This window comes from Pelmatolapia mariae, linkage group LG7 (genome assembly GCF_036321145.2).
Source record: "Pelmatolapia mariae isolate MD_Pm_ZW linkage group LG7, Pm_UMD_F_2, whole genome shotgun sequence".
Taxonomy (NCBI): Eukaryota; Metazoa; Chordata; class Actinopteri; order Cichliformes; family Cichlidae; genus Pelmatolapia; species Pelmatolapia mariae.
Genome location: NC_086233.1, coordinates 17626623 through 17652785, shown reverse-complemented (window position 1 = coordinate 17652785; position 26163 = coordinate 17626623). Strand labels below are relative to the sequence as shown.

At 39.3% G+C, this 26163-nt stretch overlaps 1 protein-coding gene across 2 annotated transcripts in view; it reads left to right on the top strand.

Annotated features, from left to right (window-relative positions):
* The first annotated feature begins 4167 nt into the window (after window positions 1-4167).
* Window positions 4168-26163, top strand: part of fibcd1b (fibrinogen C domain containing 1b) — a 115564-nt gene continuing 93568 nt past the window's right edge. Inside the window, exon 1 of one of the 2 annotated variants that reach the window (XM_063478194.1) lies at window positions 4168-5135. In XM_063478194.1, coding sequence (XP_063334264.1) covers window positions 5064-5135 — 72 coding nt within the window. In that variant the 5' untranslated portion in view covers window positions 4168-5063. The remainder of the gene's footprint in view (window positions 5136-26163) is intronic. The other variant, XM_063478195.1, reaches the window with a different exon arrangement.

Below are 26163 nucleotides of genomic sequence, written 5' to 3'. Positions count from 1 at the left end.
TGTTCATCCACATAGCCAATGTCATTGAGCATGCATGTATTCAAATACAATTACACAGAGATATGGGTGTATTACAACCATTTTTCCATGCATGACTGTTTGTGGATTTGAATTCACATATGCATAATGTACTATACATATTACATATTATTAAAAACATACATACACATGTGTTTTTTTAAATAGCTAAACAGATGAAAGGGAAACTAGAGTTAATGTGTAACATTCAAAACTACAAGCTTTTCCCCCCATTCTTTCTTTATTAAAGTTTTTTGCACTCACTTTAGGAAATTGATTATTTTAATCGACCTACGAGGCCTTAGATTGAAGGAATTCACACCACCAATCCTCCAATAATTATTAACAAAAAAAGTGGCAATGATGACTTTTCAGAAAAATGCAGGGCCAAACTTTAAAAACTTTCACAATTCTCCAGTGCTATTGTGGTTTTCTAATATGTCAGATAGGTTCCTGCATGAGCACAATGTGTTCTGCCAAAACTGAAAAAGCACAAGTTATTTCACATGAGAGTTCAAAATTCCTTTTCCATGTTGATTTGTAGTCCTCTCGTTGGTTTAAAATGAACTGGAAAGGGTGAAGTTGCATGTCCTGTCCTTGTCCTTGAAAGATTTATAAGAATCTGTGTGACGGACTTAATCTTCACCATTAATTTAATGAAACCTTATCTGAATTGAAAGAGTTACAAAAAAGAGTCAGTCTGCTGCATATCATAGCATTATTTTCTGTCTTACAAGACATTCACGACGAACCATCCAACCTTAACCTTTACATACTTTTCCTATTTCATGCCTTTATAGTATGCTATCATGTATCATGTCTTGATTTACCTAAGAAATGAAAACATGATAGCTGTAACAACTTAAATATATTTTATTGTATGTAAAAATGACAAGACAATTCTGAAACTGTTGGAGCTTGTTACATAACTACATTATTGTATAACCATTAAAGCTGGTGTGCACTGTCCTCACTGCTATATCACAAAAATCCTCAGAACAACCATCTGTACTGTAATCATTATTATTAATTCAACATTAAGATCCATTGAAAACACAAAACATGCTTATTTCAAATTAACATATTTAAAGCAGTGGGAGGAAACCTTACATTTATGGGATTTCTCACGTGTTTCCCACACACTCACTGAAATGGCAGCTCAGGTGCCTTATAATCTTAGGACTTTCCAGCCCCTCTTGGGATCTCTCTTCTCTGTCTTTAATCTCACGAAGCTCTCAGTTTGATCTCAGCTCAGAAAAAAAGAACTCTGATTGGTTTAGTTTTAGATTATTTTATTACATTTCAGATGCTTTATTTTGCAAGAGCAAATGTATTTGCATTTATATAGCTCATTTCTAATCTCACTGACCACTTAAACCACTTTTAACTACAATTCAGACTTTAACTATACATTAATACAGCACTACATTCTGTCCAATTCAAGGACTTTATTTACCTCATACCCATGGCCAATTTAGAATCACCAATTAGCCTAACATGCATTTCTTTACTTGGGGGAGAACATGCAAAGTTTAAACAGGCTCTGCCTAGATTTGAACCAGGAACTTTCTTAGTATGAGTTGACAATGATAGCTCGTGCACCAACATGACTGCCCTATTTCAGGTCTCATATCTGTGTCACGGGGCCTTCTGACTAGTGTAGGACATCTGTTGCCTTTGTGCACCATCTATGATCACTTCTATGTTTACTATGTAACTCTTTGGAGGTTCCCCCATGAATGCTCAAAGACCAGCAGGTCCCTGTGACGGCAGGAACTTGGGCAAATGTGGTGGGAAGACTGAAAAATCGTGTGACGCCTCAAATTTTGTCATCACTTTCCCATAAAAAAACACAGACGTGTGCCACGTCAAAGTCTCAAGATTCTTTAAAACCACCATTTTCTTGAAATCCATCTCAGTTTACAGTACATAGGTCAGTTTCGACCCAGATCAGCTAGCCCCTGCACAACAGTGTCAAACTTTCAAATAGTTTTTGTGTATTTTGGGTCACTTTAGGAAAAGTCACCAAATTTCAGGCTAAAAGGATGACATTCAAGTTATTTTTAATCCTGCTAAACGTCAGGACAGGTCCAATTTGACCCAAACAATATGTAAAGGTTAACAATACCCTCAATTAACTGGTGGGTGTCAGATCTGCTAACAATGTACATTGTTTAGCAATGGCCCATTATTCCCCTCAACCCATCCTCACCCCTCTGCCAGCAACTGCATCTTTATCACAGGGTTGAGTAATGTCACTCCTGCTTTGCTCCCTGCACTAATTATCAGACCTCTAATCATCAGTTTATCACACTTCCTTAAATGAGCAGAAACAAGGCCAGTATTGTGGCCCATCTTATTGACTGTATCGACTGCGTGTAAAAGAGAAGGGTGGCGGTGGTCTGGGGTGGGAAAAAATGTTGAAGTGAGAATTGATTTTTAGGAACATGTTCATCAATTCGTAACTGGAGTTCAAACAGTAGAGCTATTATGTTAACCAGCTGAGCTTTCTTTTAATGGTGTTTTTTTTTTGTTTTGTTTTTTTTGCAAAAACTGCTTCCAAAAGAACCAAACGAGTCAAGTGCACATTTTCCCCTTATTATCATTTCTCCCCTTCATAGTGGCAATTCATATGATTTTCCTTTTATTTGGTTGCCGCTACATAGTCAGTTTACTACAGGTGGGAATGAAAGGAAAAGGCTGAATGAAAGAATGGCACAACACAAAATATGCAAATGATTCCACACAGCTTCATCGCATGACACAATTGGGCAGTTAACAGCTAATCACGCTCTGTGTTCAGCTGACTGGTGCGTCAGTAGATACAGTGCATTTAGAACTACGGCAGACACCAGAAAATAGAGTCAGAAACAGAGATGGGAAAGTGTGCGTTTACAGACCTTGATACTTGTGCATTAGTGCCATATGCAAGGAAAAACAGAGGAGCAACTCTACCTCAGAAAATGTCAGTGGCGTGATTAGACTGCAAGCAAGACTAGTCAATAAATACTTCAAATACAGAGAAATGTTTTTATACCGAGCTTTAAGTGGAAAAACTCAATTTTAAGATAAATGCACACTTTAGAAGTCAGCATTGTTCTGCAGAGATGCAAAGAGAAGGTGATATGGTGAGATGAGTCATCCGTCACCAACTTCTTAGCATGTGGGCGAATGCATGTCATGCACCAAGAGAATGCCATGGACATAAAGGCTTGACCCCAGCAGCAAGAGGATCCAGTGGCTCTGTGATGGTATGGGAGGAATTTTGCTGGCATCAGGAAGTGTCACTGCAAATCAATGCAAAGCTGTACCAAGTGGCCACCTTTATTCTGTGACAAAACATTTCTTCCCTCATGGGAGTAGCCTATTTGAGGATGACAGTACCCCCTTCCCTATGGCACAAGGGTTCACTGAATGGTTTGAGTCACTGGCCGAAGCTGTGGGAGCTTTTGAACCAACAGCGCTTCTCATAACCATCATTGAAACTGTCCAAATCTCTTTGGATGAACTGAGTTCAATCTCTCAGGTCGAGTGGCAAGGACATGCAGAGTCAGTACAGACGTGCATGCAAACTGTAGTGATGTCAACACCAAACTGAGACGCTGTATGTATGTTTTTCTTTTAATTTGTCGCCCCCTTTTTTAACAACTGGCGTGGATTTTTATGTTTGGGATTTGATGTCCACTGAGCTTGAAACACACCACAAACTTGTGTTAATCCAGGAAAGGGCTCTAGTCGTCTGACTTCTGTGAAATAAATGAGGTAGTAGCTTCAGTTTAATATTCTGTTTCATCTCCCTCTTTTTTTATATACCTTAGTGAGGTTCTTCTGCCTTTAACTCCCAAAGAGCCCCCCCCCCCCCCCCCCCCCCCAATACTTCTAACGGCTGTCACACCAATTAGAAATCCTAGGTAATCTTACGTCTAGTCATTAAAATCCAGTCAGACACTGGGTGCAATAATGTTCAAAGGGTGCTGTGGCAATCTCTGAAATATGAAGCAACCTTTATTAGATTTCCACAAGGAGGATTCCATCAGCAATCTGTTCTCAGGATTGTGTTTAACCGCCTACAGTCTGTGGTCTTCACATTAGAAATATATATATATTTTCTATGATCTGCTTCTGTTTGGGTTGCAGCGGGATAGGAGGGTTTGCGCTGCGGTGGAAGTGAAGCAGTAGGCGGTGAGGCGGTGGCACATCTATCGAGGGCAGGGCGGTACTGGGGAGGAACGTTGCCCTGGAGCGCGCCGCACGTACCGAAGGGACGCGCTGATTGACAGTCGGAGGCACGGAGCGCCCCGTGCGGAGCTCGCAAGCGGAGCACGCTAATCTCACCGCAACACGTCTTGTCAACGGCATCTGTGTGAAATTCCCAGATAGATCAGCCTGGCGCAGAAAAGAAAAAGAGCAAGAGTATCCGTCCAGCGGCTCCGTTATTGGAGGGTTTCTGGAGAAGTGGAAAGGACGCGGCGGCTCTGCAACTCTCTCCCCATCTTCTCTCTACCTGTTCAGTGATAAGTGGAAATAGTCTTGGCCAACCTGGCGCCTCAAAGTGTCCGGATAACGGGAGTGGGTGGACGCAAAGGTCAGAATGCACCAAGCAATCTGAGCGAACAAAGATTTTTGTCGATTTCTTTTTGTGGACTAAAAGGACTGCGCTTGGTGCTTGATCGAGATAATTTTTGGGGGGAGAGGTTGCTCTTTTTTTAAAAAAAAAAATATTGTTAAATGCAAAATAATCGCGATGCGTTTGTGAATCTTTTTTTAATTTCCAGGAGATTGTAATAGAAGAAAACTCTTTCTAATTGGAATATTGGATACAGAAGCAGGAAAGTCTGGAGGAATTTAGTCTAAGTTCCCTTTTGGTGCGTAATGTGTGCAAGTGCCGCATAAGTACTTTTGCCTTGTCCGTTTTTCTACGTCCAGTACCCCGATTATTCTTTCTCATGGAGTAGGCTGAATCGCAGGTAAAGACTTAAAAAGAGTGGGCTTATTCCCTGCCGCCCCGAAACACAGGCGGATTCGATGCGCCGATTCTTCGTGTGATGGTAAATGACCGATGGGGAATCATGAACAGCTCTTCTGAACTCGAAGATGGAACTCGGCATAAAAACCAGGTATGTTCCGCACATTCTCCACTCGATCTGTGGGCTTTTTTTAAATTACTATTACTATTATTATTATTATTATGAGGAGTGGTGCATCTGCTTGCTGCAGTGTTACCACGCTGAATTTGGTGATGTGCCTCTCGGGCGAATCACTGCACTGTAGAGACAGAAGCTGCAGATGAGCTGTTATTCCCGACTCCCCGAGCTTTAGCACTTCTGTTCCTGTCATAATGTTTCAACCCACCCGCGGATCACACGGTCCCCACGGCTACTTTTTATTTATTTTTTTATTTTAATGTGTCACAGCGCGTGAACGTGTTAGTTAGCCCTACTTAGAAATACATTCATTAAGGGGAATAGGTGAAAATCACTGCAGGAGATAATTGCGCATCTCCGCTGCATCCTCACCACATATTGTCAGATTACTTCGGGCTGCAAGCTGCTCGCTTGTCTGAAAATCCCGTTTGTCTTGTTGAAAATGCCGAAACTTGGCGCACGGACATCCTCCCGACAGTCTTGAGTTCAGCCTGTCTCCCGCTCGGGTGAACTGGGACAGGGTCGGACGTGTATGGTGTTGCATGCACGAAGGGCTTACTTTGGGGAATAGTCAATGTGTTTTCACAAGGTCAGTAGAGGGTTATTGACAGCCAATGAGAGAGAGAAAGAGACAGAGAGAGGAGGCGAGAGAGAGAAAGGTCTCCTCGGGAACAAGGGATCGGATTTCGGGGCACTGATACAGCTTGTGGCCTTTGCAAAACACACAGAAAGGAGGAAACACACGTTTTCTTTTCCCTGTTTCTATAAATGTAGATGGCTTTTAATAAGAAATGTGAAAGTGCTGAAAAGTTCCTCAGAGAAATCTGAGACAGTAAGAGCAAATGTGACGTGAGCCTGCAGTTTGGCCACCTTTCCATTGCTGACGCACCTTTGATTTGTTTCATAGGAACGAGGAGAAATCAGCTCACATAAATCGCACAATAGATTTTTTTTTTAAATATACGACAACATTATTATCCCAGTTAGACTAATCAATAATATGTGTTTTTAGAATGTTGTAGTTTTGTTTTTTGTACTGTGAATTGCGGATGGTGCCTTTCCAATTGTTAGAAAGACGCTCGACTTTGGCAAATTTCTAATACTGCTTAGGTATTGGATGTGTGGCTTGTTGCTCTCCTGTAGATTTCAGGGCTCAGTCAGAGTCACTTGCATGGTGGCACTGTGGGCCTGTGTTTGAGTCTTGCTGCATGAGTATGGGCTGATACCGAGATGAGTTTAATGTGTTGTATGTTACAGCTGGCAGATCTTCATGTAACCTGCTTATAAGTGGAGTCGAGGCCAGCGTTTTATTGCCTGCAAGCTCCCCTGTCTATTTTATAAGCACTTAAAGGTCACGTGAACACCAGATAGCCTGCCCTGGGTTTTAATGTGTTGAGTGTGTGTGTGTGTGTGTGTGTGTTCTGCAATGCGAGCCTCTCTGTGTCTGATCAGTAAACTAAACTGGGGTGGTGGGGTGGGGTGGGGTTGTCGATGAATGAATGAAAAGTGAAGAGTCATTTTTATATTTAAAAAACAATCTGAATGACTCTAATATTGTGAAGCATAAAAAGCCGAACTTCAACACTGGGTGAGAGGAGAGGTTGTGGGAAATAAGAATGCCTAATGCTCCAATCTGTCCCACTCCTCCCTACATCAATCTGTCTCTTTCTTCGACACTTGTTATGTTACTATCACACACAGGCAGACATAACCATTCTCTCTGCCACCCCCACCCCATCCCTCTCTTTCTGTCAGCCAGTCTCTCCCTGCAATCTTTAGCAGTAATACCAATCTTTTATCTCCAGTCTCGTGCTATTGACACAGTCATTTCAGACCCAGTGGGGAGGGATCAGGTAATAGAGATCTCTTGCGGTCTCTGTTTGTCTTGATATTACAAAACATCGCCTGGTATTTGTCTGGTAACTCTGCATATTTGAGTCGTTGCTGTAGGTGGGCTGTCATCTGTGCCCTTTTGTAACAGATGGGTGCCATTTAGAGTAAAGCGGAGATTCAAGTGCGACTTAAAAGCCGGCTTTGAAATCTTCGCCGGATACAAAGCAACTGTGTGACTGTGGCCGCATGGTTGGATGTGCTATTAACTTGGGAGAATTTCGAGCGAGCACAATAGCGGAGCATTCATATTAGGCTTTGTTGATGAAAAAAGTCAGAGCTGAGAAAAGTCAAGGCAAAAAAACCCAAAAAAACAAAAACAAAATGTGATTCTAAATATATAAAAATACAAATAAGAGCAGGTTGCTTTGGAATGAATACACATCCCCAGAACATGAGCTTTTGGTCGCATGCAGTCCAAATGGTGAAAGCCCAAAGGACTGGATGATGATTATAGGAAAACAGAACTTGTTTTCAGTCATTCACATAATATCAAAAAGGTATCCAAAGGACAAGGAAGTGAATTATCATGTGACTCCTGAAGCCAATGACCTGCTTAACTGTTAGGATTTAACCTCCATTTTCTCTCACGCGCCGATGAAAGCCGCTCGCCTGAATCGTTAACCTGTTTGCTTACATGGCTGGAATGAATTGATGAAATTGTGATTCATCAACTCTCTGTTTTAAGTTATGTATCAGTTTTACATTTTTGTAATTCAACACTGGAATAAGAAAGGTTTTGTTCTGTAAAGAAAACCCATTGTACTGTAGGTCTTCTTTTGAAAGGTTAGCTATTCAATTCAATTCAATTTTATTTATACAGAGCCAAATCACAACAACAGTCACCTCAAGGTGCTTTATATTGTAAAGTAGACCGTAAAATAGTACATACAGAGAAAGACCCAACAATCATATGGAACCCCATGAGCAAGCACTTTGGCAACAATGGCAAGGAAAAACTCCCTTTCTATATCAGATTTGTATATTAGCTACTGTGCTGTGATTCTTATTGCAGGTTAAGGGGCATTTTCTTTTTAAATTTCATAGTGTGATATAAGTGCATACACATGTGCTAACACCTATGGTATATACAAATGTATTGCACATAGGATATGTCTGTATATTTCTCATCTTTACCACACATGATGCAGAAACACGCACACAGTACAGCTTTAAAGGGAGATAAGCCCAGTGGGGTTGCCCACTTGGGCTGGAGATAATCAATAACATTCTGTGAACTCTAAACTTTCCAAAGCATTGAGGAAAAAAAACTTTTTGTTTATGACTAGAAAACCATGGAATATATCTGACAGTTTGTCAGCTTTTACAGCCTAAGCTTCACTTTAGAACCACAAGCAACACAAACAGATCAAAGTCAAGAAATGGAATCAATGAGTCAGCAAAGCGTGTAACAATAGTTAGGAAGTCTATCTATCTCCAAAACATCATGAAGGAAAGCTATATGAAGGAGGATGATGTGCAGCACATACATGCAAAGATATGCGCGCACACACACACACTATGTTTATCACACACAAGTATCAAAAACAGACTCAGCAGCAACCCATATCACAAATTATGTCAACACTTCTGCTGGTATTTATCAAACTGCACTAACTCACTTAATTAGACTTTGTACCCACCCGCAACTGTGGCACAAGAGTCAGGCTCTGTAGGACTTCATGCACACACTGATTTTTCATTGTATCTCATAATTATGCCTACAGCAATAGTGGAAATGCTTTTGATGGTGTTTTTTTTATTTCTAAGTAACTGTGTGATTATTTTATTTTCGTCCTGTACGTTAAACTGAAGTGTCCTGAAGTGAGTGCAATCACAAAGTAATCTTGCTCATGTACTAATGGAATATGTATCATATGTATTTTTTAAGCACCTTAACCTCAGTTTTTAATGGAAGGGAAAAGTGCAATATATTCTGGTCAATGGGAGGGGTTGTGCCAATCAACAGTAGTCTCGTGCTTGACATTGCTCAGTAGCATTCAAACATAATGAAGAAGTTCCAAAGTGCCTTTAGATTTCTGGATAACAGCACAACAAGATTGCAGAGTGGCTACTCCATGATAATAAAGACAAGCAGCTGCTAAGAGGCAACTGATGGCAATCTTGATATCTGAAGACATGCAATCACAAAGCACACTTCTTTACAGCTCTGAATCGTTCAGGTCCTGATTTATAGCGTTCATGTGACGAGTTCAAAACAGTAATGTGCGTACAACTGAGAAAATCAAGCCATTTACACTCGACAAACAAACACATGAAACTGCCATGATCGCTGTACAAAAAGGGTAATTATTCTTTTTTTTCCATATAAAGAATGCGTCAAATGGCAGCGAAACTTTTCCCACATAGCGATCAATACAGAGGATTATTAATCTCCTCTTCTCTGTAGAGCCTTTTAAACCAAAAGCCATAATTCGTGAAAAAGAGTGAAAATATAGATGAGTGCAGCCTGTAAAAAGTCAGCTACTTCCCAAAGGATTTGGTAAAGACCAAAAACATGACTAAAAGAGAGTCGTGGCTGTACTTACATTCCCCGCTGCTAATTAATGATCAAATTAAAACTGCTGGCATGCCCACAGTTAGCATACTAGCTAGGATGACAGCTAGGATATGCAAAGATTTAACATTTATTAACTATAACAGAAAAAATTTGCAGTTGTCATCATAGCTTAAACTTTCACTCGCTACAGCTTATTTGTGTTTAATAGGGCAGCATTTGCGATTGGAAAATTGCGGCCTTTCATATCGTGACTTTGATTAATTGTTCAGCCCTAATAACAATGCTCCAGTGGAAGCAGATACATGTGAAGTATATGTTCTATACAGCCATGCCATGATACTTTAATCATCAGCATAACAGTATGTTGAGGGCTGAAGATTGTAAATGCGTGCCGTCTCCGTGAGAGATGTGGGCTTGCTGCTTCTGTGGGTACCCTTGTCGAAATAATGAACCTGCTGAGCTGGCCAGAGGTATAGGAGGCCATGTGGACTGGAGCAAAACAGAGCAGAGAGACTTCCCTGGATCACTGGGCCTGTGATTTCCCTGTGGGGGGTCTTGCTGTGGCAGGACTACAGCTCTAACAACCTCGGCCTTGGTCTCCCCTGCCTTGCTCTGGCTTGGCATCGAGGAAGCACCTGACACCAAAGGGCTTCGTGTATTTGTCACATCACCGATACGGATGCAATAATAGCTACACATTCTGCTTTCAGTCAGCTTCAGCGCATCAATTAAAATGATAATGTGGAAGTTGCTTTCTCTGTCTTTACATGTGGGCGCTTTTGTCTGTACTGTAACCATCTCAAATTAGGCTGTGTTAAGAACTGTACAGTACATAAAAGTACTTATAGTTTGACATTTTCATGCGGGGGTCTATGCATGTTTCGCTTGTGTGATGACTTACTTTTATCAATCTTTTCAAACATAGTTGGGGGAGGGGGGACAGAATAGATATAGTAACTCTATTTATCAAGAAGAAAACAAAAACAGTCCCTTGGTGTCACTGATTTCACTTTGCTCTTCATAGCAACATCCCCTATAAACTGGCGCATGTACTATAATGAATTTCAATGCCTTAATTTTTTGCTGTTTCTCATCTTCCTGTGGGTACGTCTCTTCTCACACAAATGCTTTTCTAATTGCCTCTCTCTGTTTTTATTCTTTGTATCGGTGCAATATCAGCTTCCTTCCAGCTATAAACACATCCATGCGCTATAGATGCTTTCCATTGTTTTAGTATTGTTGAATTGTGGGTTCAAAGCCTAAGTGGTTCACAGGAGTGTAGGACTATTGTTAGAATGAAGGTATGAATGTGTGAGAGGACTCTGTGTGTTGGTGGATCAAAGAGGTAACGAGCCATTACTGTCAAGTTGTTATATAAGTGAAGAGTGCTTTTTCATAGAAAGTGATTGAGTGTCGTAATGGAGCGGCATGCAGTTTTGTTTAGGTTTCTGACACAGACAGAGCCATTTTGTGTAGCATCCCAGCAAACTCCATGGTGACAGCAATAGAAATGGTCACTGTTCAGCTGCAAAATAATGAAGGGTGATAATGAGCAATGAGGCCAGAGGTGGCCAAAATATTGGTTACCAAATTGCTATGGAAATAAAAAGCAGATGCATGTTGCTTTTATATTTTTTTTAATACTTCTAACTTTTTGTAGTTACAAAATGGTTGTAAACAGAGTCATAATATGTTCAGTTAATTTTTTTTAATTGAAGAAAAAAACATTTATGTATGTATTTCAATGTAGAATGTTGGTGGTTCAGTCCCTGAAGAACCAGAATCCAGTCCAATCTGAACCCCGAGCTGATCGTGATGTGTTCATCGGACTGTGAATGTGTGTCCGAATGCTGGATAGGAAGTACTTATGTAGATGAGAAGTGTTGTATAAAGTCATTTAAGTGCTTAAGTACTCAAATGGCACTATATAAGATCTAGTACCATATTTGGAGATTTCAAAATCCAATACATAGGCTGTATTTTTTTTAAAAATATTGGTTATGTTTATTAAGTTCTTACAATAACGACATAAAGATCATCTTTCTTTGTTGTCACAACAAGTCGTATATCACTCATGTCTTATAGTCTGCTAGCATTAGCTAGTTGTTATTTTTGCGGTGTTGCAAACAGAGAAGTTGCAGAGCGCTTTCTGATGGATAACTGTGTAATTCATTTTCAATTTTCCACTGTTGTAAATGCCAGTACCAATATACTGACAAATAGATAATACACAAATACAACCCTATGGTTAAATTGTAATTTGGCTAGTTCATGGTAGGATTAAGATTATGAGTCTGTCTCATGATTGTGTTTAATGTTCTCATGTTTCCTACTCTTTTTATAAGTATTTCTGTCATCTTTCGTTCTAATACGACGTTTTTGTAAACAAACTGCTTGTTGGTAAAAAGTCCAGGAAGGGCATCTAGGCAATATTCAAAAAGGACGTAAAACAGGTCACATCTGGAACGCCTGCACAATTTTTCAAACAAGACTACAGATCCACAATGTTGGTGAGCTAGTGGAATAGAAATGTATGCTGGGATGCGTAGCTCTATGAAGATAGGCCTTTGCTCATCTGAAGGTTAAACATGGGAACTGCTTTTCCGTGTGCTTTTCATCCCTTATTTGTATTTACTCTCTGACCCTTATGCCTCTCTATGTTTTTTTTCTCACTTTCTCAGTGTATATATTTCTTATTCACATGAATGTGCAGACTATTTCAGATCTCTAGTGCTGCAAGCTGGCCAACAAGGCCTTCAGAGAAAAAAGAGCCATTATCCAGGAAGGACAGGAACACAAATGAAAACAGAATTTGATGAAGAAGAATGAAAACAAGACCTAGAGTAAAGAAACAGAAGAGTAACCCAAAGTGGAGTAAAAATGACACAGGAGGGTTGGAGCGAATGAATCATAGACAGTCCCAGATCAGTGTTGCGCAGACAGCGGGCTAGCTGGGGGCACATGTACCTTTGCAAGATGACGCAGATATATTCCAGCTGCTCAAAATCCCACGTACCATCAACAAAGGGTTGTTATCAGATATACCACACATTGCTTTTGGGGAGGGAACGCAGTCTTTTTCCACACAGTCAACTCTTGGATCAGTTACAAGGCTCATTGCAGATGCCCCAAAGCATCACCAAGGGCTCACTCGCATCCAGGAAAACAGCTGTAATAGGGAATAACTGTACCTAATTGATTCATGGTTCTGGTGATTATGTTGATTTTGTGCACTACATACGCTTTGGGTCAAGTGTGTATGCCCGAAGGTGCACGTGACTCAGTGCACTTGCATGTCCTTAAATGTGTGTGGGCAAACACAACGTGTGTACATGGTGATGATGCTGGTGGCCTGTTGTATGTTTTTGAACAGTTGTGAGAAAAAGTAAATGCGAGCATTAAGAAAGAGGCCAAGGTTACTCTCTACCAGCCAGAGCACATATTGACAGGCCTGTCAACAAGCTGACCTGATGGATAGGGTTTTACAGTAGAAGAGCTAAGAGTCCAGGAAAGACTTAGGGGGAGAGGAAAGCAGGCAGGGAAGGACATGAAAAGTACATCTGTTGGGCCTTTGCTGGTCCTGCAGCATATGTTCCAAAAAAAGTCATGAAAATTAAAAAAGGAACACTTTAAAGGAAAGAAAATGTTTTATTTTATTCCAAGAGACTATAATGTCACTAATATGCAGCTGATCATTCACCTCCCTGCTAATTCAGCATTAAAAATGCATTGGAAATCACCTGTGAGAGGCAGATGAGAGGTGTGTGGAGATGGGCTAGATGTGAAACGAGCAGTGGGGTGAGGGATGAGAGCGATGCAGCGTGTGCATGTATTACAGAGTTCAGTCATCGCAGAGGACAACTAGCCGGGCTAGTTTCCCTGACAGATTGGACCCTATCTTTATATCTGCAGTGAGAAGTGTCCAATTTCCTCCTGGCGATTTCAATGTAAGAGTTAAAGAGCTCTGTTCATGTCACGCTAGCGTCTTGATAAAATAGAGATGTGAGATTAGGACCCTTCTTTTAAGCGAACATACATCGCTCCACAACACCACATAATGGGCTTTTTTTTGTCTTGATGTTCCCTCATCATTAATCAACGATTAAATATCATCACACATGGAAGCACACAAAAAAAGTCACCTACGCATTTTTCCTTTCCGATGCATCAAGCTAAAAATGCAGCCTGAACAGTGAATTAATTGAGCAAATTCATTTGAAAATCTAGTAAATAATTTATGATATACAGGGAAGTTTAATCAAGAAATCAATCTATTGGCCACTGGACCTGGAGCAGAAAAAGCATAGGAGAGCAGGGGGTAAGAGGATGATAATGCAGTCTTAACATAAACTGAGCTGAATATGGAGAATGCCTCGGAGCAAGCCACAGCTGATTTTTAAAATAGTAATGCTAAAGAGTGTCATCTGTTCCTGTGCTTGTATACTGGGGGCCTCTTTTTACTGCCAGAGCACATGTGATCGAGATACTTTGCTCTCTCTCGTGCGGCCATCTCTCCAAAATCACATTATTGGTTCTCCTCTGAGCCAAGTAAAGGCAATTCCACAGCAAACCGGCTTCATATATTTACCTGCTGATGACTTGCTTAAGCTAACGGAGGAAACATAATAGCGTCATTATGGGCCATGCGCCATCAGATGTCTCAAGGTTAATAGCAGCATTAATTGACAACAAGGATGGAGGCTGAGAAAACCTTGTTCTAATTAGGTAGTATTCTTGACTTATGAATTGGCTTGGAAATGTAATTCCTTATCCATTCAGTTAAATGTGTCAGAAAAAACACACTCAGTGGATGGTTAATAGCCACCGACTTTTTTTTTTTTTTAGTTTCAGGGACTGGCTTTTACAAGATAATAAGAAATGAGAATTAATTAGATCCTGCACCAAACCAAGCCCAATCCCTTCCTTTAAAATGTATGTCACATTTTCTGCAAGGATGGCACTGACCGCAAGCAGTAAAGCATCTTTGGTATCACTCATTAATAGTAGAAGAGTTCCCGCTGACTATATTTTAAGTCAGTTATGTTTTTACGTTTGTGATTAGTAGGATATGAAGAAAACACCAAGAGAGAGGTTAGGTGAGTGATATAAGGATGCTGGAAAGGTATTGGAAGTGAGAACAGTTTTAGGAGAGAAATAAAATAAATAAATAAATAAAATAGATTTGATCCATGAAATCTATCCAGGACTAAACAGACACAGAGGGAGGCAAGGGGGTATGCAGAAATGTATTTATTGCAGCTATCCAATTAAACAGTTATGACAAACTCATGGCTAATGTATTAACAGACTTATCCACTAACATCCATTATTTATTCATCATCAAAAATTCAATCTGGCAGACTGTGTGCCATTATTCAGATGTGCTGGGGGAAAGTGGCACATTTGAATAAATGAGGATTGTAGGCCTCACTCCCATGGCTTGTTGTTATTCCAAAACCCTCCTTTTAAGTGATTCAAACATTAAATCTGTCAAAAAAAATGTAGGAGAATGATTGTTGTTGCGGGTTTTTAAAAAAATCCCTCCCTAGCCCACATAGCTGGATTTACTATATCTTTGGGAAGAAACATATTATTGTTCTCAGCCCATTTTTTAAAAAAAATCACACAGACACAGAGCTGCTGAAAGGGGCTTTGTCATACATCATCTACCTTGCATTTTTTTAATCACCAAAAAGGAAACCATTATGCCTTATGTCAACTTACATCTCATTTCAGAGCAGTTTTTGAGCCCCTCATATGGCTTCACTAGACAAGAGCATAATTATTATATGTGGTTTGTCTTGTTTCCTTTGGTGAAATTCTGCACGTCTCTGCAATACCATAGCCTGAATGTGATTGGATATGGAAATGTTGAGTACTGCAGACCACTCGTTCTGCTGATGCTGTGGAATTTGGCATCAGCAGAACGACATATTCCTCAGAGAAACAAACACTCACTCATGCAGACACCTACTGTGCATGAAACCGGACACACAGACTCTTTAGTAATGCAAAACATTACAGGAAAACCAGCTACAGTAAAATGTACACATCTAAAGCTCGGTAGCTAAAGCACCTCATGAGTGGACACAAATATCCAGGAAACAGCAGATAATAGGCATAGCATTCTACAATATTCCTAATACTCTATATCACATTTAATAAATTTTGTCATGGAGTCTGTAGTCCGTAATAAGCTTCTAATGTTAATGCTTAGCATGGACCAGCAAGTTCATCTTGGACTGACTCACTTTGGTTGATCTGGCTTCGCTGAGCGTAGCATTAGGTGCTCTGAATAACTAATATCACAGAGCAGGCTCTGTTAGATTTAGATCTACCTATTCAGCAAAAACCATTTTCATGTGAAAGAGGCAGAAGTACATAATTGCAAACTCCATTATGATAATTATGAACAAAGCACCGGGAAAATGGTGTTATAGTTACACACAAATTATGATTTGACATTTAAAATCTGATCTGCAAATATTTCCGATGGTCTTCCTGTCAGTCCTGTGGGAATGATGACTGTAATTTAATCAGTAGTGAGCTGCTGGTCTGATCCTCTGAAGTTAACCTGGTCCAGAACGGCGCTGAGATGACCTTGGTGATCCAACCTGGTTAAAGTGAGCCATTTGTGTGGCAAAGGTAAACACGAGTTAAGCTGATAGTTTGCTGATAATCTTCTCTGTGTGTAAAGTTTACCATGTTACCTTTACCTTTACCTTTACCTTGGTAACACAGTAGTAAAGGAAAGTACCACTTTTATGAGCTTCCATGAGCAAATGTCTGCAGACTGACTCTGCAGATATTTGCTCATAACCTTGGTCATATGGGATGAACTGTTGAGATCTCACCATAAATGTTACAGTTTGTCTTTGAGAAACCATGACTTCATAAAAATTAAATTAATTAAACTCTATGATGCATAAAAACAACCAGCTGGGCAGAGGTTTTGTATTTTCTTGTTGTGTGAAAGGCGAGCAGTGTTCTTTACTGGCATTTTGTCTGACTTGGTTCTCACAGTGTGTATTGACGTAGACTTGATAGCCACCTGTAGAATAATTGCAATCTAATACAACATCCATACAGGAAATAGTATAAATAGTTTTCAGGCTTTTAATGTTAGTGTTTTGTTTAAATTGTGCCAGAGGGGATTTTATTATTCTCCGCTGAAACTGATGTCTTAGTTTTGTTATTCTGCTGGAGTGCTTGTTATTTTATTCAAGGACTTAGAAGATGTATGGCCCAAACACTGCAGCATTCAGTCCCTGACTATCAAACAGTTCAAAACAGAATCTTAAGACGATCTTTGCATTCTCTCTGAGCATTATCTGTCCTCTATATCCCTCTATCCTTGTGTTTTTAGTATTATTTAATTTCATTCATCTATTTTTGTGTTTCATGGATGGCATGTAAAAGCACAATTTAAAATCTATACACTTTTATAAGTTTCTTTTTACTTTCATCTTGACCTTGCTTTACTAATCTTAAATTGACATTTTCCAGACAAGCTGTCAGATTATCAGGTACAAGTGCTTCCAGTCTAGGTTTGTATGATATTGTAAAAGCCTTTAGAAAGTCTGTCAGCACAACACAGTGTCTCAGCCATTTGTCTGCCACCTTTATTTAAAGTTTCCTTACAGAATCACTAATGAATTAAGTTTACATGCGATGGAACTGGACTGGATCTGTGACAGCCCTCTGTCTTGGTCAGGGCCTGATGTGTTACGGCTGTTTGTTCATTTGTGTTGTCTGGTAGGCAGAGTTAATCAGTACAACAGGGAGCACTTGGCCAGTCTTCCCAGAGCATTTAAGAGCTTGGTGTCTCATCTTTTGCTCCATCTCTCCATTCACCCAACACCATATTATTTGTTTTGTGGGCTTTGGCCTGGTTGTTTAAGGTTATCACAACATCCAAAGCCATGTATATTTAATATTCAATCACCCATCCAACTAGTGTTACAATGAAAACCCTGATTAGCACACCTCATGAAGCACGATGTTTGTCTACTTTATTTGGTTAATAAAAAGGTAAATTTTGGTTTAAGTCATTTCTCTCCTATTATTTGTCATGGCCCTTGACTAACTGTGACAAATTTAGGGGCTTGTCCAGGATTTGAACCTGGGACCTCTTTTAAATTTGATGGGTGAATATAAATTATGCAATGTGTCTGAACTGGTGGCATCATGTTATTTGTTTGGCTGGCTTTTGGCCTGGTTGCTTTAGGTTTTACACTAAACAACACATACTTAACATTCATCCGCCAACATTTTTGGAGAGGCTCCAGGTTCAAATCCCAGATGAGCCCCCAAATTTGTCACAGTACAACTAAAGGGCCATGACAAATAATGGAAAAGACACTACTTGAACCAGAATTTAACAATGTTTTAACCAAATTGAATAGAAAACTGTAGTACTCCATGAGGTGTGCTGATGTGTTTTATCAGTTGATAAAATGAAATGAAAGCCAAAGCAAACAAATACCATGGAGTTGGGTGAATGGAGAGAAGGAGCAGCAGCTGAGACACCCAGCTCTTAAATGCTCCAGGGAAGCCGGCTAAACTTTTCTGTCACATATCTAACAGAAAAGTTTGAAGTCTGGTGTTTTTGTAAATGATGTAGGGTTTGGAGAAAAAGCAGCGAAAAGTAAAGAATAAAACTGAGAGTCTATTTCTTTTTTTGACAACCCTTAATTTGCGACTAGACTGTAGCATAATTGTCATATAATCACAGACAAGTCTTGAAAATTGTTCTTTAGCTAACAGTGTCTTTCTTTAATTCCCACCATACTTTGAACTTATTTTCTCTCTCGCACAGCCTCTCTCACTTGGGGAATGAAATCTGGCAGCCTCCTCACAGGCTCCTATAATGTGCTAACATAAGAAATCAATCAGACTCACACTATTTCTACAGCCACTCAGCTCACATTGATTTATTGCATGTGTTGAAGATGCAGAGAGAAACTCTTTAGCACTATGGGGCAGGGTGGTCAAGAGGAATGGATGTAGGAGAGGAGGATGAAGGAATGACAAGTTTAGGAGAAGAGATGGTGGGGGGGATTTGGGGTCACTAACCTTTGTTCTGACAGACTGACTTTTAACTCCAGGGTTAAGGCACTGCCAGTCATCAGCTGAAGAGAAAGTGATGATTGTGTATTTTCTATTTTAGGTGGCTGTGGTGTTATTGCTGTGGGGATTTCTGTTACGTGGGGTATAGCAGTTGCTGTCAGCTTGTAGTGAGATGTGTCAGGGGTCACAAAGCTGCAGTGGCTTAGATATCTTCCATATATTATCAATAAACGAACCTGAGAAACTTATAGAACAATGTTCCACACTGACTTCCCTCTCTAATGGAAGAATTCTGTTATTGCCCTAATAGTATTTGTTTCTAATCCACTTAACAATTTAACTTGATTCAAGTCTTGGCATCGAGTGTGTGCCATTGATGCATGAGCATCACTGGGAAAATGTGATAAAAAATGACTCCTATCTTTGAAACGAAATTATTACTGTATTAAAATCATAATCTTTACCTAATATACTTTGCAATGGCTTTTTGACTGTTGTTACTGATCTGAGGAAAATTCAGTTTTGACATTTTTAAGCTGAAAACAAATTATTTTGCCATTACTAAAAAAATTATGACTCATGCAGGTGAAGGGGAGGGAATACCTCACCAGTAAGTTATATACACCTCCCGAGTGAAAGGCTTGTTTATCTGTTTTGTGAAAGATGACTGTCTTAGGGAGAGACAGAGTAAGTAAGAGCTTAACAGCAGCTTGGTATATTTATATCATGAGCATACACTTAGAGACACCAAAGGGAGTTGATGGAGATGACGAGTGAAGTGGATTACTGAGATAGGATGGCACTATGGGGAGAATGAAATCGTATGTTTATATTAGGCTTTCATGAAACACATAAGCAGGAAAACACACGTCATTTGTGGCCATATGCAGCTCCGCTGAGTGGCTGTGGGCGTCTCTCTGCTGGGGCTGCGAGGCCGATGGAAAGGGTTAAAGAGAAGATTAAAGTGATAATGTACATCTCTAATCCGCAGCACATTAGGAGGGCAAAGAGGCAAAAACTGCCTCTGACCACGGAGCCTAACATAAAGAGCATGCATCAGTCGCCATCAGGGTCAGCTGTCACCATGGTAACAGATTATTCTGAATAATTATGTGCCATATGCGCCTTGTCACAATTAGAAGTTGGCTGTGAGCCGGGCCATGGGTCAAATGGTGATCAGAGTATTGGGGGTGGTGGCAAACACATCCCTCTACAGTGTTTATTAAAATAAAGTTCAGCTTGCTGTTCACATCTGTCACAAGCCTCACAACCCACTCTCTGCTTCAGAGCAGATTTTCTTAGAGATCCGATGCTACTAGCTACAACACTTTGTTGCTGTGGCTTACTCGAAATGTCACTGCATGCTGCGTGTATTGAGCTTTCAATAGTTTTTTTTCCCCTTTTATAATAGATCTTCCAAAATGAATATCTGGAAATGAATAAAAATGGATTTATGATTTCAATCAGACTACTAAGCTTCTCGAATCGACTTTTTAGCGGAGTAGCGAGGAAAGGAAATGACTGTGTGAAGACAGTGCTCAAATGTAAGCTGACAGAGGCTCAAGTAAAAAAAAGAAAAATAAAAAAAAACTTGTGTGGTGTGTTCTCCCTCCATTAGGAGTCCAGACATTTTAACTCATCACTGCAGTTCTCCCACCGGGCTTATACAGAGAATGCCTCTGTTCCCATAAGCCATGTTCACACTAGTGCAGTGGGAAAAGCAGCAACAAGGTGCAAAGTGGTTTATCCATTATAGTGAATCATTTATTTTGACACTTCAGCCCATGTGTGAAAAGTCATTTAGAGTGAGATACTGTGCTTCCCTGTAAAGCATAAATGCCCAAATCACAATTAATTAAAATAGAAAAGCTAGTCATCCAAATACCATGAAGTAATGCAGCTGAGTTCCTTCTTGGTAACTTAGAGCGTCTTACGTTTGGCTCATTTCCCTAGCAAACATGTGCCATCTAAAACTTAACTTTCTCAAGTGACCCGCGACGATCTCTATTCACATCGAGTTTCTACATCTGATTGTGAATTTGGCACTAAACAGGAATCTCCAGGGAAGTGCAAAATGTGACAGCGGCTTAATCAGTCTTAAAACGCTCGCAACACCTCAGGCTTATTACTGCAAGCTGTCATATTGCATGAGTTGCACAATGATACTGCTTTTCTCTGATCAAATTTGTCACATCATGTCAGGCTGGATCATAAGGTGCAGGCGCAGTCGACACATTTAGGAAAGAGCCTAGATGTGTTCAGACAAGTCACTTACATTTAAACACCAATTTAGCCTCGTGCACCACTTATATCTGTAGTCTATTAGATTGTCACCCATCACTATTAGGAGGTACTTGAAAGCCCTCTGGCATTCTGGGAAAATAATTACATTCTTTCTGCATCATAATTACTGCCTTGAAAGTGGCTCTTTCAAACACTAACAAAGCAGGCTCTTACTCTTTCTCCGTCTCCCCATTTCTCTCCCCCCCAAGGTCTGCCTTTCTCGTCTGTCTGTTTTCTCCCCAGACACTAATGAAGCAGTTTAATCTCGTAACTCCAGAGAAATTGTCAGCAGAGAACTCCATTAATTAAGTTCTTGTGTGTATTCCTTTTAAAGTTTCCTTATTTTGAGAATGGGTCAAATCTATAGGTTTGCCACCTTACTGTTGTTTTGAAATTGGAGAATTGGCATGCTGTAAGGACTGCATCGTCTTGTTTAATTAGTCAAAATTAAACTAAGTTAAGTTTTTTAATTTGATCCATTTGATTTCCAGTTGCCAGTCTTAACTCAAGTCATGTGTAATCTAGAAACTCATATTAAGATTTGTTTTTGGTAGCTAACAGTAAGCTAGTAGCAATAGGATACCATATGGTTATTTTCCTGTCACTTCTGAACCTTCACTACCCCTTGCAAGAAGTTGGTATGAAAAACCTGCCAGATATGAGGTGAGTTTGAGTTATTATATAGTTCTAGTTCAGTAAATACAGTGAAAAGCTTGTCTGCTACTTCCTGAGCATGACTGATGTCTAGCACTAGCTAACCACACTCAATTGGTCTGTTTATGCAGTCACTCTACATTTATTTAGTCCTTGCCGTATTCTGACTGTTCATTTGGAGTACTTTTTTTGACACAGCCCTAGTTCATTCACAGGAAAAGTGACAGTTGTGTGACAGTTCCTATTACAAACAGCCAGAGAGCAAGTGTGCTTCTGCTCTCATATTTGTCTGCTTCTCAGTCCCAAAGATTCAGGCTGGTGACTTTTGATCCAAGTTTTCAGAGTAATGTAAAAGGAAAAAAAGTGCTCTATTTCAAATGGTGTGGCCTGCATTTCGTTTTTTCCCCCTCATCACTTTTTTTTTCTTATTTGAGCATTAGTAGCCCAAGTAAAGTAAAGTATGCTAGGTTGCAATTCGGATTGCATTAACTGGCTTCAGTAACTGTTAATGCAACAGCTTTTGAAAATAGGCTACAGGATTTCCTGCTGCCATCTGAAATGACAAAAAAATTGTTGTATGCAGTGTTGTTCCCGGATTCAAGTGCAAATAGTTATTTCAAACCATACTGAACAAATGGGATGCTTGGATATATCTAACAGGACTTTTGCAACAAAAACGAATCAAATTCACCACGAGGGAAAATGTCTTACCACAAATCAGAACACTAATTTAGTAAGATTGTTAATATACATGAACATAAATATGTTATATGGTTAAGAAATATATTAAAACATACCACTAAAAATGTTAAGGGAACATGTGAACAACATTAACTTATTTTAAATGCAATATTTAAAGATTTGCTGATTTTGGTTTCCACTGGTTCTTGTTATGACTTTTGGTTTTCAACAAATTATATGTCAGTAAAGATTTTTTAGTTTGATTATTTAATTCATCACAATTTGATATGTGTTTTAAGCAATCCCTTAATTTTTGAGCAGTATATATTCCATACCAAGCCTGGGCAAGCCATCAGGGTTTTACTTTATTTCCCATTTTTCACTAAGGTGGGTACTACTGCTTTCCTCGTGGAGTGGAAAATAGTGCTTGCAGCGCTTTTATTTTTGCTGCAGCACTGTTTTATGCATAATGCCATTGCTTTGCTTTGTTTTGACTCATTGCTAGGGTATTGCTTTACCATGCAAAGTTGTATGTGTTTGCTCGTAAGACTATTCCTTTTCCATTTGTTTGCCCTTTGATAGCTTCAAATCTAAAAATATGCCCTTACTGAGGCTGAAACTGTGTCATTCTCAATAAGTTATACAATAACACAAACATTTTTCTGTGACCGATACTACACCTTATAAAGGCAGCGATCAAACCCCCGCACTCTACATGAAGAGGCCCCTTAACGATGCATGCATATCCCCATTCTGCAGTACGTGCACCACTTATTGCCCATAGCTTCTGAAGGGTTATTGTGCACCGAAATTTAGAATGTTTCCATTACAGTAAAGGCCCTATTGACAAAATTGCTTTGGTATTTATGAGTAGTGCCAGCAGCAGTACTACTGTGTTTGCTTTCTGGGAAGCTTTGTAAAGGCTAACAAGACCGAAGCCAGTAATAATCTTTTCACATTCACTTTTGAGGAGGGAAAATCAGATTTAGGACTCCAGGAAATTGACCTTAATGAACAGGTGTGTTCATACATACATGATCATAGTCGAACACATACACATATTCTTTTCTAACGCAGAACATCGAAGAAGTTTGGTTATTTGTTGTTGAGAATGTCACTTCCAAAGAAAACGTGAAAAGGTACAAATGTCAGGGAGACAATTAAACTTAATGGGTATATCTTTAACAACAAATCTGTTCTTTAGATCTTTAATAAAAAGATATTATAGCAACATATCAGAAAGTACCTTCTGTAGTCTTACAGTTATTTATGTTGGCATGATAAATAATAAGAGTTACTGTCTACACTTGTGCTGGCAGTTAAAAGGCATTTCATACTAAAACCTAACATCAGTATTACAAGATGTTTAAGAAATACACTGTTATCCACTGTTAAGGACTGAAAGTGAGGTCAAGGACTCACAGAAAAAATATTGCTTTGCACTGACCTTAATAATGCCCTGCGCTGTGCTTAGTCTTTCTCAGTGCAAAAAGCATAGAAATGTAAGTCATTGCACTTGATTGGTTAACATAACATCCTATTCTTAAGTAATATATCATTATAAAACCTTGATAGAGTTATTAAAGAGCAATTTGGTTTCCATACACTAGCATTAGCCATGTTTTTACAGTTCTTCTGCACTTTAATGAAAAGAGTTTCTATTTTACCTTTTAGCACAGTTTTCATATATCAAACTAAGTTGCAAAAAAGCAATAGCAGACGTGATTAGCTATAGAGTGGTGAGCATTTACTTCAATGTGTACAGTCTAGCTTTTTTTTCTGTGATTTTCCAATGATTCAAAATCAGAATAGAAATTCCTAATACGTAGAGCACAGATTATAAAGTTTTGAGAAAATAGTATAATAATCTTCTCCAACTAAAAACAACAAAAATGATTATGCTACAGACTGCTAAATATAATAAGAGATTAGTTTATTTGCTGTGTCTTTATGGTAGGCCACAATGATTTGAAAGGGGCCGCTCTCTGTAAAGCTCATGATTGATGAAAATGGTGCACTTTTTTTGGATTCCCTAGCTAATGACTCGCAAAAATATTATATTACCCTTTATGAGCAGTTTATATGTATATATGCATATATTTTCTTAATGCTGCTGGTTGTTGATGCTGTATTCCTACTTAGTCGGAGACAGAACACAGGGTCAGACACATTTGGCATATGTGTTTGGCTGAAGAGCCAATGGTGTGAAGCTACCATCTGTGGGATTATGACTGAATGCCTCTAAGACAAATCCTGGCTAGAAATCACAATATTAGAGCAACGTAGAACTTTGGTTGGTCCCAGACAGTCACTCCAGACTGATTAAAAAAAAAATCCACAGGTAAAAATAAACGTAAAAAGTCATAATAAAATGCATAATATAGTACCAAGGCCTAAGGAATAGTTTTTATGATAATGTTTAAAATGTTTTATATGGTCAGAGTAGTATATATAAAATATACAGTATAAGTATTTATGTCTCCGTTGGGCTAAAGCAAATATGTGAATTGTGCTATATTGCTTTGTTTAACATACAATATCCGTATGTGAATGTTAATGGCTTATTTGAGGATCTGTGACCTTGTGTAACTGTGCGTGCTACACAAACTCTAAATTTGGAAAACACAATATGCTGCATCAGCTAAAATGAATGCATGCAAACACTGCGAGAAATGTTCTTCACCTTCAAAATAAGACAGCATGCAGAGAAAGAAGAGGAAGGAGAGGCCAGCAGGAGAGCAGGGGGATGAGTTCAATCCTAAGAGACAAATCACCCGCTCTACCCTCCACTGCCTGTCCTTGGAGCTCACACTGCAATTGGCCACACAGAGACTGACTCTGTCACCAACTGTCCCTGAGACGCACACACTGGAATGCAAAAACATATCACTGCAGCCACGATTATAAAGCACGCAATCACCGTAAGGTCAGAATGGCTTCTTTGTAAGCATGAAGTGAAACAGCAAGATTGAAAAAGGGCTTTCAGTTTCAAAAGGCATATATTGTTACCTCTTCTCTCACAGGTTATGTGAGACTAACCAAATGGAGACAAAATATGAACGTTTAGTAAATATTCTACATGTACTTTATGTCTTATAAGACCTATATGTCCTATGCTGTTGTTTAGTGATAAAAAAAAAAAGCGTTGCTTGCGATTGTTAAACACATAAAGCATATCAGTATGAGGTAGGGAAATATTACATATTGAATGAGAAATGTGTCAAAGCAGTAAGTTTCAAACGTCTTAAAGAGTTTTTAATAAAAGAAAATGATTTGAAATTTCTTTAAAATTTATGTCTTTACCATATGGGTCTTTTTTGCAGACAGAAAACATCATATTTCACAAGCTCAACCTACAATTTTTGCAATATTATGTTAATTTTCTGTGATTTCCTTACGCTTTTTAAGTTTTCTTAGACTTCTAAGACATTTAAACTCATAATTTTCACTTTTCTCTTTGATTTTTTTGTTCCATGTCACTGACATTCCCTCGTTCTTTAAGTTTTTCATTCCTTTTTCAGAGCAAAAGCCTCGTTTGAACAAACGGGCCTTGCTTTGGTGATATGATGACCAAGAAGACAGTGAATGTGAGATTGGGCTTTACAAATAAACCTGACTTGTCTTGACTTGAAATTAAACTTTAATGTGCAAGACGCAGGTCAGGTAAGGAGGATTTGAGCATGATTGCATAAAACGTCAAAAACATAATGCTCATCCACATATGCACATCAAGAGGGGTGTATTCTATTGGAGGTTATACATGCACCAGCAGCACTTTGTTGACAGCAACAGCATCCTAATTGCACTGTCATGGTCCTAAAGAACAGACTGGCCACCTAGCTGATCCTGCTTCAGCACACACAGACACAAGAGTATCTTTGGTAAAGGCACACCTTCACCATT